Below are 13,192 nucleotides of genomic sequence, written 5' to 3'. Positions count from 1 at the left end.
ACTACTCGTCCGATTTGAATAATTCTTTCAGTGTTGGGTAGTCCATTTATCGAGGAAGGCTATGTTTTTTTTTTTCAAAATTAGGGATCCGTAATAAAATTGCTATTTTGTAACACAAGGTGTAAAATCGAAAACCTATTTTTGCGTGCGCTGCAAAAACTATTGACAATAGAACAAAATGATGTACAGGCTATAATATAGGCAATATTTTATTACTTATAAAACTATCGCGTGAATCATACTTTATATGGCAAAACAACGTTTGCCGGGTCAGCTAGTATATAATAATATTGGTAGTACCTATTTAAAATTATTTGTCAAATTAGGACAATTTATGTCTAAATTTTAAATATGGAATTCACCGCATAATTGTTGCGGCTTATTCCGCTCAAAGTAGTTTACGCTATGTTCACACTGGCTGTTTAAAAAGTCACATGGCCGCAGCATTTGTTTTTACATAAACTCTTCACAGCTGACAACAGTTCTTTTTCAAAGTTAATTCTGACCCTTAGGTGGGAAGTAATTTGTATGAGTTTTTCGCTCTCTATGCGGGGAAGCAGCATTTTCCACCCAATAATCAGATCAAAACAACATTATTTTCCGAGTATGAGAAATGAAAAATTTTTTTTTTCGTTTATTTCGGTTGCATATACATTTTAGTGGTTGAGGCTTCCCAGTAATCTTACTGCCAGTAGTAAGCCATCTGGCTTAGGACACTTGTATTGTAAGGAAGATTATTGTGTCAATGTTTTTATAAGAGTACGTGATACAATGGGTAGATGAACTATCGGATGTCAAAATGCGCTATATGCCAATGTGATGATGAGTCGTAACGCAATATAAAACGACTTAAATCGTGGCGTAATGAGTAATAATGACTTCTTTCTGCTTATGAAAAAATTAGGCATTAGCATCTCTAAATATTCTGTCAGGACCTATGAGGAGGACATAAGAAAAATATTGTTACTTGTTTGTGTCTACTTGCTAAACTATGAGTCAATTAGAGTAGTACTAGAAGTAGGTTACTCTAGTACTTACTAGTAGTACTAGAGTAACATATTTTAACTATCAAAAGCTTAAAGATTTATTTTAGGGTGTTGCAAAGAATTTAAGTTTTAAAAACAATTAATATGTTATATTGTCCATATTATGTAGGTAGTGATTAAGAATACCTTAGCCAATTTTGAGGACCTCAGTACGTTTGAAATAGAATTGAGGCTATTCAAAAACGCGTTGTGCAATATCTCTCGTTGCTATAGTTGCTTACTTTGTACTATTCAATTATCAAAGCATATGACAAGTAAATGTGTTATTATTTTTTAGCTAAGTCCAGACAATTCGAGTACATGGAGTAACGAAGACATACCGGTCAATACAACGTCAGCGCTTCACATAAATACTACACCCCAGGTAATAAAAACCATTCGACGCCTAAGTGACATTTCTACTGTTTATGATATTATTCTGGGTTGAAAATATACTTAAGACTATGCATCACTTACACAATTTTAATGTTGTTTCCTTAGTGCAGCCCTAAACGTTAGCCCGCAGCAATTTTAGTAAACATTCACACTATGTAATAGTGCCAGGATATATATGTCACATTGATTAGTTTTGACTTTCTGTGTTCCGACCTCTTTAATTTAAGTGAATAAAAAATATAATTATCCTTAAAGTGGTAATATAGAGGACGTTATACTGCAGATGATGTCGCTTCACATCACATGTAGATTTTTTTTTTCAATATAGTTGTGGGAAATAGTAAAAATCATCAAACAGTTACTTTTATTTTATGATACATGCGTACATCTATATAGAAAAAAAAATCCGAAAAGTAAAATTGAAACAATTAGTTGAATTCGGCGAAATTTGTTTTTATTCACGGGTTGAATATCGCTCAAATCATTGAATTATAAATTTGAAATTTAATTGCTCTGAAAGTACGCCATGTTTAACAAATGTATTGGAAGTATATTTGTATATTTTACTCAAGCTAAACCTTAAGCCATTATTTTTATGGATCGCTTTGGGATACAATTGGTAATTGGTGGTAGATAATTGTAGTTCTTATAAAATCCTTACGTTACGTTTGACTCACAGTAATCATTACTTTCCTCAAAATTTTGCATCACTTGCATCGCTAACCCGTGAGGTGCCAATCAGACGTCCGACGTCTGCTATCAAAACTACCGTTGAGTGCTAAACCAGACGTCGTCTGATTGGCACACAACGGTAGCAGATATTTTTTCGTTAAAAATACACAGAGTAAGAAAAGCTACACGATATACCACAAGAAAGGTAATTTAACAGACTATAAAAGTAAGAATATTTAATTTTAAAACTTTATCTGTGTAAATACGACAAGCCGTCAAAATGCGGTCAGCCGTTTATTATTTTAATTATCTGTAGCAGTCGATTTAAAAATTCTTTTTTGTATTATCTATGATGTTTTAGTAACTATTCTATGACTAATTAATAACTTTGAAGTATGTTTTAGTTATAAAAAATTACTACATTTATTAGTAATAATCGAAATGTAATCTGTAGGTAAATCTAAAAAAATCATAAAAAATGCTTGACAGCCCTACTTTAAAGGAAATTTGTTTAAATTACGCAGTATCTATTGTTTATGTAATCTAACAAAGCGCTAGTTTGTTTAATAACAAAAGCATTGACGTTTGTTTTTATAAACAAGCCGAAACACTTCAAAAGCAATCAATTTTATTGTAACACGAGCCCGTTGAAATTGACGTCGGTAACGCGCGGCGGATTAAGACGGGCATGTGCGTCACGCGCTTTGCGGTAGCTTTAGCCACTGAAGGGTTATTTAGACTCTTATTCAGTAAACAGTTAGAGCACTGGCGCGGAACGCCAGAGATCGTGGGTTCGAGTCCCGCATCGTTCATAAAAATTTTGTTTTTCAAAAATCTCTTATTCAGTATTAATTTATCCCTATCTAGAACAAATGTACTATGGAAAACTTATGACATTACTACGTTTAGTTAAATGGGTCGCTAATAATATTATATAACGAGTGATGTGTTCCGCAGTCGTCGGGCAGCAGCAGTGCGGGTGCGCAGGAGTACTCTCTGTTCCGCGACCACCTGGGCGCCGGCCTGCCGGGCTCCTGGGCCGAGCCGCCCAACGTGGAGCTGCCGCCGCCGCAGGTACTGCCACCTACTACCACCTACTGCTGTTGTTATGTTGGCGCTATTATTACTTACAAATATTTTGTACAAATTATAACATTATTAAAAATCATTTATTTATCATATATGTATTTCTTTTGGCCGATGAAGCCAAACTAGGCAACACAAAGGGCGTTATGAACTGTCATTGCATTATGAGAAATATATGACGGGGAAAGGCTGGCCACATGGTCAGGATCTACGACATATCTTTATATTTTTTCACTAAATGTTTTTATGACAATAATTGACGAGACGTGGCGGACGTTCAACCCATGGAGATTGATCCGTCCCGCCCATTACAATGCAGGATTCTCGAAAAACCCAAAAATTCTGAGCCGCACTACAGTTGCGCTCTTCGCCTTGCCACATTAGATGTTTCATTGTTCACAAACCAGACCGAAGAACAATAATACTCGTACATTAGTGGTTCACGCCGTCGGGGCACCCACAATCCTCCTCCCGGTATAACCAAGGTGTGTTCCGCGGCAGGTGGACGCCAGCAAGGCGCCGGGCTACCGCGGCGGGCCGGCGGGCGGCTGCTCCCCGTGCTCGCGGGCCTCGTCCCACGGCTCCACGCCGCCGCCGCACCCCTTCCAGCAGACCATGGGTATCTCGCATACATTCATCACCATCACTAGCCAGAAGACGTCCACTGCTAGATGAAGGCCTCCCCCAAACATTTCCACGACGATCGTTCCTGCGCTGCCCTCATCCAACGTATTCCGGCGATCTCGAACAGATCGTCGGCCCTCCTTGGGGGGGGGAGCCTACCCACACATTACCAGACATTCTCATATTGTATACTAATTTAATTTGTAACCAAAATTGGACGTAATTCCTGAAAAACGTTCCAAGCCACAAACATCACATTTTAAGGAATTCGTGTTTAATGTTTAATAAAATATATTAGTGTATATATATATATACATACCCCATACATGTGGGTTGGGGGCTACTAACAGCCGTTTTCAATAACCTGTCTATCCTTAGTTTAACTTACTAGAAGTAAGACAAATTTATCCTTTTACGGTTACTTACATTTCAATAACCTATCGACACAAAGCATTGGACTATAACTATTGATAGTTAACATCTTGTCATTAAACGGTGACAGATATGTATCCGTAACTAGAGATACGTTATTGAAAACGGCCGTAAGTCATGATGTCATTCAACAGTAACAGTAGGGCTGCCATTTTTTGTCAATCCGTTAATATTATCACGTGACCAGTTTTGTATTCTTAACTCAATTTTGACATGAATGTGGTTTGGAACTTTTTTCTGGAATTACGTCCAATTTATGAACGATGCGAAACTCATATCCAAACGCTCGTACCAAAACTAACCCAACTGTTCGAGTGACGCATGGTTCGTAACTCTTGGTATGTCAAGTCTCAGGTTGTGGCTACATCTACAGAATCTACTTTACAATTGATAACCTGCTCAACCCCAATAATTGCATAATAGAACACTGACTTGAGATGTCGCTATTTCAAATCTAAACAATTTGTTATTTTTAAAGTATTACCTCTTACTTCTGGGATTAATTATACAAATTCTTTTTATAACATTACCTATCGGCCGGTAAAAATTCCGTTAATATCGGTTCAGTTATTTTGGGGATTTGCTAATACAAACGAAAAGACTAATTTTTTACAAAGTTTTTGTTTTTGGAATCTAGCTGAAGTACCGTAAAATATTTATATTCATTAAGTATATTATGCTTATATTACATAGATAGATATCATGAAACCTTTTTTTACTATTTCCACAGTACAATGATCTGTTATACTATATGTATTTCCTTAATCTCAATAATCTGCGCTCAAAAATGGATTTTTATATCGAAAAACAACATCGACTTTATTTACAGATCACAGATTTATAGTTAGACACACACACACACATACTCACGCCTTGTTCCGGTCGGGGTAGGCAGAGACAATAGAATGCCATTTGCTTCTATCCTTACAAACCTCACGCGCTTCCTCTACATTCATTACATTCTATTTATAGTTAGATGTTATAATAAATAAAATTGTGCAAATTACAGTCCTCATAAAATTAATGTTGATATAATATACAATGCTTGATTCCAAATATGCACTCCCCATCCAATAAAACGAAAGTATTCGGATGACTCACGGAGACAACTTGTTGCGTGCTAACAATGATTAATGACTTGATTTAAAATAACTAATGATTAAGATTTCAATTCATTCCCTATCCACTACAACGAGATGACACCTGATTTCTAAAAGAGATACACATGATGAACAGCAGTAAAAACATTATACTCTTTAAACATATAAATATAGTTATTAAAGAAAATATATTTTGCTTAAATACATGATTAAATTCCAGGTAACAACATGAATGCAATGGATTTAAGCGCGTTGTCACGAAACGGACCGATGTATCCTGACAACTCACGAAATGGACACAATATCATGGTATGTGTATACACAGTAAGACTTCTAATATTCGCAATAAAAACAATTCAGTGATCTATTTAGTATTTCAGCTTATAGTGTGGAGATCAGTCAGATGTTCTAATCTTTGTTAAATCGTATATAAACTTAATTAGATCTAATTATAGTCGATATAGGTATAACCTTAAATCATCATAATTAACTAAGAGAATTTAATGTGAGAAATTCACGTTGCCCATTACGAGGACTAAACCATCGGATATATTGTACTGATTCGTATCGTACAAAACTCACCTGACCGGACCGGGCCTGACGTCATTGACGTCACTTGGTTACGGTGCGCGAAACAAGCATCACTACGACATTATTATTCATAAATAAACAACAATTTATTTTGTCAATATTAAAGATTGATGTAATGTTGTGTTGTGATGCTGATTATTAGTGTTGTAAAAATGGTATTATATTTCTGGTACAACTATTACAGCGATACAGAACAATAGAAACTACACAACTATTAACAACAAAAGTCAAAACGTAACAATGAAAACTTTCAGAAACAAAGCAATGATAGCACGAAAATATCACGACATGTACCGAGCGGTAATGAAACTACAAGCCGCACTGACACAACAGGATGAGCGCGAGGGGGTGAAAGGGGAACGGGCTTCACGTTCCAGCGAGGTCCAGGGATAATGTTGGCGTGTAGTATAGTGTTGATATAATACGCTATCGTCGTCTCGATCTTGAAGCATCTGATCCCATCAACAGTTTTTTGCAATGTGGTTCAGTGATCACTTAATTGTTGTCTCGCCCAAGATCTAATCTAGTTTAAGTAGAATTAAGAGTTACTCGCAGCCACTCTATTATTAGAATAAATGATTATTATTATTGGTCGATACGTCAATTTCAATGTTCCCTTTTAATCGTACAGGTATCGATGGCCAGCGGAGTTGGTGTTAGCGGAGTGTCTGGCGTGAGCGGCGTTGGGCTGGGGTACGTGGGCAACGTGGGCAATGTCAGCGTGGGAAACGTGGGCATGGGCAACGTCGGAAATGTTAGCGTGGGAAACGTCGGAAGCGTGGGAAACGTCGGCATAGGCAACGTAGGGAGTGTTGGCGTGGGTAACGTTGAGAACGTGTCGCGCCTCAACCCGCGCGCTCCTGACTTTGCACAGCGACACCCGCTACTGCAGCATCACCACAAGCACTCTGCACAGGTACGCAATCATTTTTTTGCCCTTCAATTAGGGAACATAATAATATAGTTAATATAATGTTGCCCCCCTTGCATTACAATCTAGCCTTAACTTAGACTAATAAGTAGTTCTACTTTAACTTAAACTGCTTATATAGATTAAACTAACAATGTGTCCATTAACACATTTCTTAATTATACAAATGATTAGAGTTTTCTTTAGTGTTAATTCCGCCAATGTATGTCTCATGCCAGATTTTGGCATTTGTTTGGCAATTGTTTAAAGACAAATATTGGCGGAATTAACACTAAAGAAAACTCAAATCATTTGTATAATTATGGATTTCCGCAAAGTAACGCCTACTTCAATGTTTTTTTTTACATTTCTTAATGTCTCTATTAAGGGGAAGTCACTTTGTTCATGTGTCTTTTATAATATCACTATTTTTATATTGTACACTAATTCACTAGCACTATACTAACTCAAAAGGTTACAAATAAGGGAATTTTCTAGAAACTGTTATAATTATAGTGATGACACTGATGACATATATATATATATTATGTGATTCCTCTGGTGTTGCAAGGGTATGTGGGCGGCGGTGATCACTTAACATCAGGTGATGCTTACGCTTATATGATCTTTTTTCCCATAAATAAAAATAATGCTTTGATCATGCAACATGATTGCAGAAAATATTCAAAACAGTTTTATAACGAAATGCAAAATAGTAATTATTAATAGTCGTTTATGGGGTAAAGGTGAACTATGAATGACTTTCTAATGATCACTCATTGGGAAAGGAGTTGACGGCGTCGGGCTATTTTAGCTATAAATTTAATTGTATTAAAATATAATATAAAAAAAGAAGCCCGCTGAGTAACTTGCGTCCGTTCTTCTCAGGTCTTGACATAAATTTCCAAATGGATGAATAGTTTTTCACGTTAAATAAGTGATCATATCCTATTTTGAATAAAAATAATTGTATTTGTACATTCAGAAAAAAACTGTATATTACATTTTACACTATTAAAAATTCTTTGGCATAGTAAAACAAAACTCCAATTCTCTGTATTATGTAACGGATTGCTTATCGGGGCGTTAAAATTAGGCAAGATTACGCAGCGTACGAATTTAAAAGAATTTTGAATACAAAACTTTTGTACTCTGACGTCTTAGTCTTATAAATATCTTATATAAGAATTAATCACTTCATACTACTTCACAAAACTAGTCGCGCTGTTAGCGCACACAATAAAATATATCTACTCTCAATATTTTTACTAATTGTTTCATAAGTATACATAATAAAGAGACCTTTATATTGGCATCATCATCACTGCTGGACAAAGGCCTCCCCCAAAGATTTCCATGGCGACCGGTCCTGCGCTGCCCTCATCCAATGTATTCCGGCGATCTTGACCATATCGTCGGTCCATCTTGTGGGTGGCCTACCAACACTGCGTCTTCCGGTACATGGTCGCCATCCGAGGACTTTACTGCCCCAACGGCCATCTGTCTATCGAACTATGTGCCCTGGCCACTGCCAATTCAGTTTCGCAAGTTGTATTGGCACCACCATAATCATAAAGCGCAGTTATATGTGATTCTTTTTTAGTTTCTTTTTTTGTATCGTATATTACTGTATTTTTCTATTCAAGGCCCATACTTAGTATACCTGAGATGTTAACACATGTCGTAGTTCGGAGTATGTAATATTCGTGCAGATATAACAAATCTATGTTTGTATACAGCAACTGTTCGCCAACGCAAGCAACGCTAGCAACTTGAGCTCGCTGCTGATGTCCTACCAGCAGAGCAACATGCAACAGCAACACGCACACCACTCCTACCAGGTATATTGATCGTGATCTTCTGTCTATCTATATATATAGTGAAAATGGTCTTTGTTTGAGGCTCAATCACGCCTTAAACACTGATCGTATCGACATGAAACTACCACTATTCGATGCGAAATTTGTCCTATGGGTACTTATTTTACGAATTCCAAAGTTCCTTCATTAATTTATTTCCTTTTAAAATTCGCCCAAAGAAGCGGGCGGGAACGTCTAGTTAATTATAAAATTTATTCTTAGGTCGTTTGCTTTTCAGTCACTCTTCAGTTATTGAGGCAAACTAGTTTTAAAGTATTACTTATAGTTAAGTACTTACAAATACTTATACTTGACCGCGAGTAATTTTAAGCTTGTCGAATTGTCATGGATTCACCATCTGGATGTGAAAGTGTTGCTCAACAGAGCAGTTTTTAAGGAATTTTTTCGACGTGCAACCAAACTGTGTTGAGTTTCCTTGCGCGATGTTTGATCCGACATAGGTATCTTAAGATAAAGATTTTACACCTACCTGAAAAGCTGGAAACGGAGTTGCCAAAGTGTGTGGTCGGCGGTGATCACTTAACATCAAGTGACGCCTACGCCCGTTTTTTCACCTCTTCCATAAAAAAGTACAAATAGTAACAGCAAAGTACGTATAAAGGACCCCCGTAACCCGACAAACGTGTTGTATACGTGTGTGGGCAGTGTTGGATTGTCGGACAATATTTTTTTTTATTGTCAGACGAGTAGGACGTTCAGATGATGGTAATTGATACGTCCTGCCCAATACAATAAAGTGTCGCTCAGGCCAAAAATTCTGAGTGGCATTACGATTGCGCTCGTCTCCTTGAGACATAAGATGTTAAGTCTCATCTGCCCAGTTATTTCACTAGCTACGGCGCCCTTCAGACCGAAACACAATAATGTTTATACATTACCTACTTAGAAGGCAGAAATAATTACTATAGAGTATTGAACTAACGCTAGGCGTCCGTATTTATAGCTATGTCCTCATACGGACAGCGCGGTCGTCGGTTCGCGAGATATCACACGCGAGCGCAGCCGAGAGTGTATGAAGGACTTCGACGTCGGCGCAATAGGGTAGCGTCACATATTATTTCCACGCCTAAGTTTTCCGTTCAGTATATAACAGTTTTACAGTAGTTTAAAAGAACTGTAATGCCTGCCCGGTTCCTATAATCAAAAAATCGTCGGGATTACAAATATACAGAATAGAGTAATATCATCATACTTCAGCATTTCACAACATATTTAAAAAAAATAACTAAACATCGACATCTCAAGTCACTTTCCTAACATGCAAATACTAGGTATGAGCAGGTTATCAACTGTAAAGTAGATCCTGTAGATGGAGGCACAACCTGAGAGTTGAACAAGACATATTAAGATTTATATACAATACGTCACTCGAGCGGTTGGCTCAGTGGAAGAGCATTCGCACGGAACACGAGAGATCGCAGAGTACCGTATCGTTCATAAATTTTGTTTACAAATTTAATTTATATATTTTTAAGTTTATTTTAAAAGTTCTATTAATTAAACCGGCTTAGTACGAATTATTCCATCCCCGAGTCATTTGACAGAGCTTTATTTCTACTTTTAGTGATATTTATCTAGTATTTATTTTACGTCATCACAGCCTTCTATCTTCTATTTGGTTAGCACGACGTTCGTCTCGTTTCGAATCTTAAGGAATTGACTCTTGAGTTTTAAAAACACTCTCTTAAGGTTAACACTGCAAAGGAAATAATTTAAACAAACCAGTTTTAACTGGTAATTATCGTTTAATTAAAAACCAACAAGTAAATAATAAAAAATTGACGATCTGATTTGTAAAATCATTTTTAGGGGCGGAAAAAATCCAAGTAAAGTAATCGTGTAACGTGTTTTTAAAACACGATTAGTTACTTTTAAACTAAGCAATAGAAATTGATCTTGCTTACATTACGTTGGTGGTCGTTAAATAAATAATGAAGATCCAAATGTCGACCATCAATAATTGTACAACATGTTTATACAAACCCTCCAAAATAAAAGTTTAAATAATTAAAAGAAAACGCTTTATTTGAACACACTAACACGAACAAAAAATTGTTCTTTCTATTAACTATCAGTAAAATGCCCTTACGGTTGGTATTTCGTGAAACAGTACCAAGAAAATGTCACCGAGCGTAGCAAGAACGAGCCTTTATTGTTTATAGGTACCGGCCACCGGGCAAAAATGATCCAATTTGTTTTCGTAAATATGCGAAAATAATTATACATTAATTGGTCTATATTTCAGTGAAGCTGTAATCGTAGAAAATCTACAAGAAGCAGACACATACTGATTCTGCCACATGTAATAATTGTAATATAGGCCCTTATTCAGATAGTAGAGTTTATAAATTATATATTTACATACTGTCCTTAACTAAGTATTTAGCGCCATCTGTTTGTCTATTGACAAAGACCTCTTCCAACTTCTTTCACTCTTTTCTATCTTTAGCTATCCTAGACCATGTCTTGTCTGCTATCTTCCTTAGTTCATCTGACCGTCTCCCGTATTGTCCTCTCCGTTTCTTTTTTAGGTTTCTGGGATACAAGTCCGTGATATATTTGCTCTATTTGTCTATACCCTGAAGGTCCTGTCCAGCGCCATTTAAGATTTTTTTTAGACCGATAGTTTCCTTAATTAACAAGTTTAATAGCGAACAGTCTATTATTTTTATACAAACATATAAAAAAAAACTTTAAGAGATCATACAAATCCTATGAGAATTTAAATAAAATTATTTTTATTTGTTTTTCAAATTTTGAAAAACTGAAACATTTAGCTATGTCTACACTATCATCGTGGTGTAAAGTTGTAATGATGATTGAATAATATTTCCAGTCGCTGCTGGAGCGGGGCGCGGGCGTGAGCGGTGTGGGTGCAGGCGTAAGCGGCGTGGGTGCGGGCACCAGCGGCATGGCGTGGGGCGACGACGAGGAGCGCAAGCCGCGCCCCATCGGCACGGAGCGAGCGTGGAAGATGAACGCGGCCGACGACTGGCACCTGCGGACCGACCACGACAGATATCAGGTACGTCCACTGCTGGCCTACACAAAGGCCTCCCCCAAAGATTTCCACGACGATCGATCCTGCTGCTCTTATCCATCGTATTCCGACGATCTTGACCAGATAGTTAGAGATTATATTATTATTAAATTCTTGATAGATACTATCCACACTTAGTCGGAGTCAAATAAACCTTATTCAATTAGGCTTAAACTAAGCGCTTCTGATAAATATTTCTTGTAAATTACTGTATTTACCATATATTCAGAAAAAGTTCAGTTCGTGAGAAAAACAAGAACTCAACAGACACTCTTTTCAATCAATAGAGTATTGTACAATGGCACTTATTGTACTCTACTCAAGCAAAACAACTTCATAAAGAGAGCGCGGTCAAACTCTTATTTTCACAAAAATATAAAACACATAAATAAAAAAATCTAGGGTGTAATGTTACATACACCTAACTCGAAATTTCCTTTACACATAATATTTTGTCATACCGGGTCTACATATAATAAAGGATGATGAGAGAAAGTGAAAAATAAAGACTGCAGGCGAGAAGAAGAGAGACCTTTTCGTTTGTTGTTATTAGTACCTATGCGGACATGATCTTATCGGAGCACCTTTCGACAGACGGGTGTGGGCAACGTGGGCATGAGCGCGGAAGGCTACGGTGCGGGCGGCGCCACGGCCACGGCACTGTCGCTGATGCACGCGCTGCCCATGCAGTACCTGCAGCACCTGCCGCTGTCGGAGCAGCAGCAGTGGGAGCAGCAGCAACACCACAATGACAAACAGGTACTCACTAACATTATGAAAAACTCTAATAGTAGTTTATGTGGCTGTACATAATGAAGGGCATTTAAAACGAGTGTGCGTTAATAGTTATTTATGCAATTGTCACTCATGTATAAACCCACATTCGTGTTTTAATACCTAATTATCATCAGTTTCATACAAGACTTTATGTACACCCATAATATTAATCCTCTATAAAAGATTCTGAAACAGTTAGTTTACTGCTAACATTGAAAAAGCAAGTCCTAGTAACCATTACACCATCCAAACAAGTGTTGTAATAAAAACGGGTGATGTAATGTTGCACTAAATTTCATTGCAACACTCGTTTGGATGATGTAATGGTTATTAGGACATTGAGTGTTTTAATGTTGGCAATAAGCTAACAGTTTTAGAATTTTTAATAGAGGATTTAGAGCATGGGTATGTAGGTAAAGCATAATAACATCATACGAGTGTTTTAATTTTTAATTATGTACAGTTACATACACTACTTTATCTACCCATACATCGTTAAGTCTCCATGATGCACGCAGGAGCAGCATATCGACTACCATAAATTTTACTGGAAATGGCGTTAATGAGAAGTCTTCTGTCATCTGTTTTTTTCAGAGACAAACTTCAGTCGGCCCCAATTATCATATCGTTCGATATCTTAATTACGTACAACATTTGTC

At 37.0% G+C, this 13,192-nt stretch overlaps 2 protein-coding genes across 3 annotated transcripts in view; one reads left to right on the top strand and one right to left on the bottom strand.

The window, feature by feature from the left end:
• The window catches only part of LOC126976072 (alpha-2-macroglobulin receptor-associated protein), a 127,511-nt gene that overhangs the window by 97,905 nt on the left and 16,414 nt on the right, over nucleotides 1-13,192 (bottom strand). The window lies entirely within an intron of this gene.
• Nucleotides 1-13,192, top strand: part of LOC126976060 (ankyrin repeat and KH domain-containing protein mask-like) — a 50,567-nt gene that overhangs the window by 35,945 nt on the left and 1,430 nt on the right. The window contains exons 36-43 of the mRNA XM_050824202.1: nucleotides 1,324-1,410; nucleotides 3,051-3,167; nucleotides 3,681-3,798; nucleotides 5,556-5,644; nucleotides 6,558-6,842; nucleotides 8,576-8,677; nucleotides 11,553-11,741; nucleotides 12,351-12,515. Of these exons, the coding sequence (XP_050680159.1) occupies nucleotides 1,324-1,410; nucleotides 3,051-3,167; nucleotides 3,681-3,798; nucleotides 5,556-5,644; nucleotides 6,558-6,842; nucleotides 8,576-8,677; nucleotides 11,553-11,741; nucleotides 12,351-12,515 (1,152 nt within the window). The remainder of the gene's footprint in view (nucleotides 1-1,323; nucleotides 1,411-3,050; nucleotides 3,168-3,680; nucleotides 3,799-5,555; nucleotides 5,645-6,557; nucleotides 6,843-8,575; nucleotides 8,678-11,552; nucleotides 11,742-12,350; nucleotides 12,516-13,192) is intronic.

Source organism: Leptidea sinapis, chromosome 39, assembly GCF_905404315.1.
Source record: "Leptidea sinapis chromosome 39, ilLepSina1.1, whole genome shotgun sequence".
Lineage (NCBI taxonomy): Eukaryota > Metazoa > Arthropoda > Insecta > Lepidoptera > Pieridae > Leptidea > Leptidea sinapis.
This window is presented reverse-complemented; position numbering and strand designations above follow the sequence as displayed.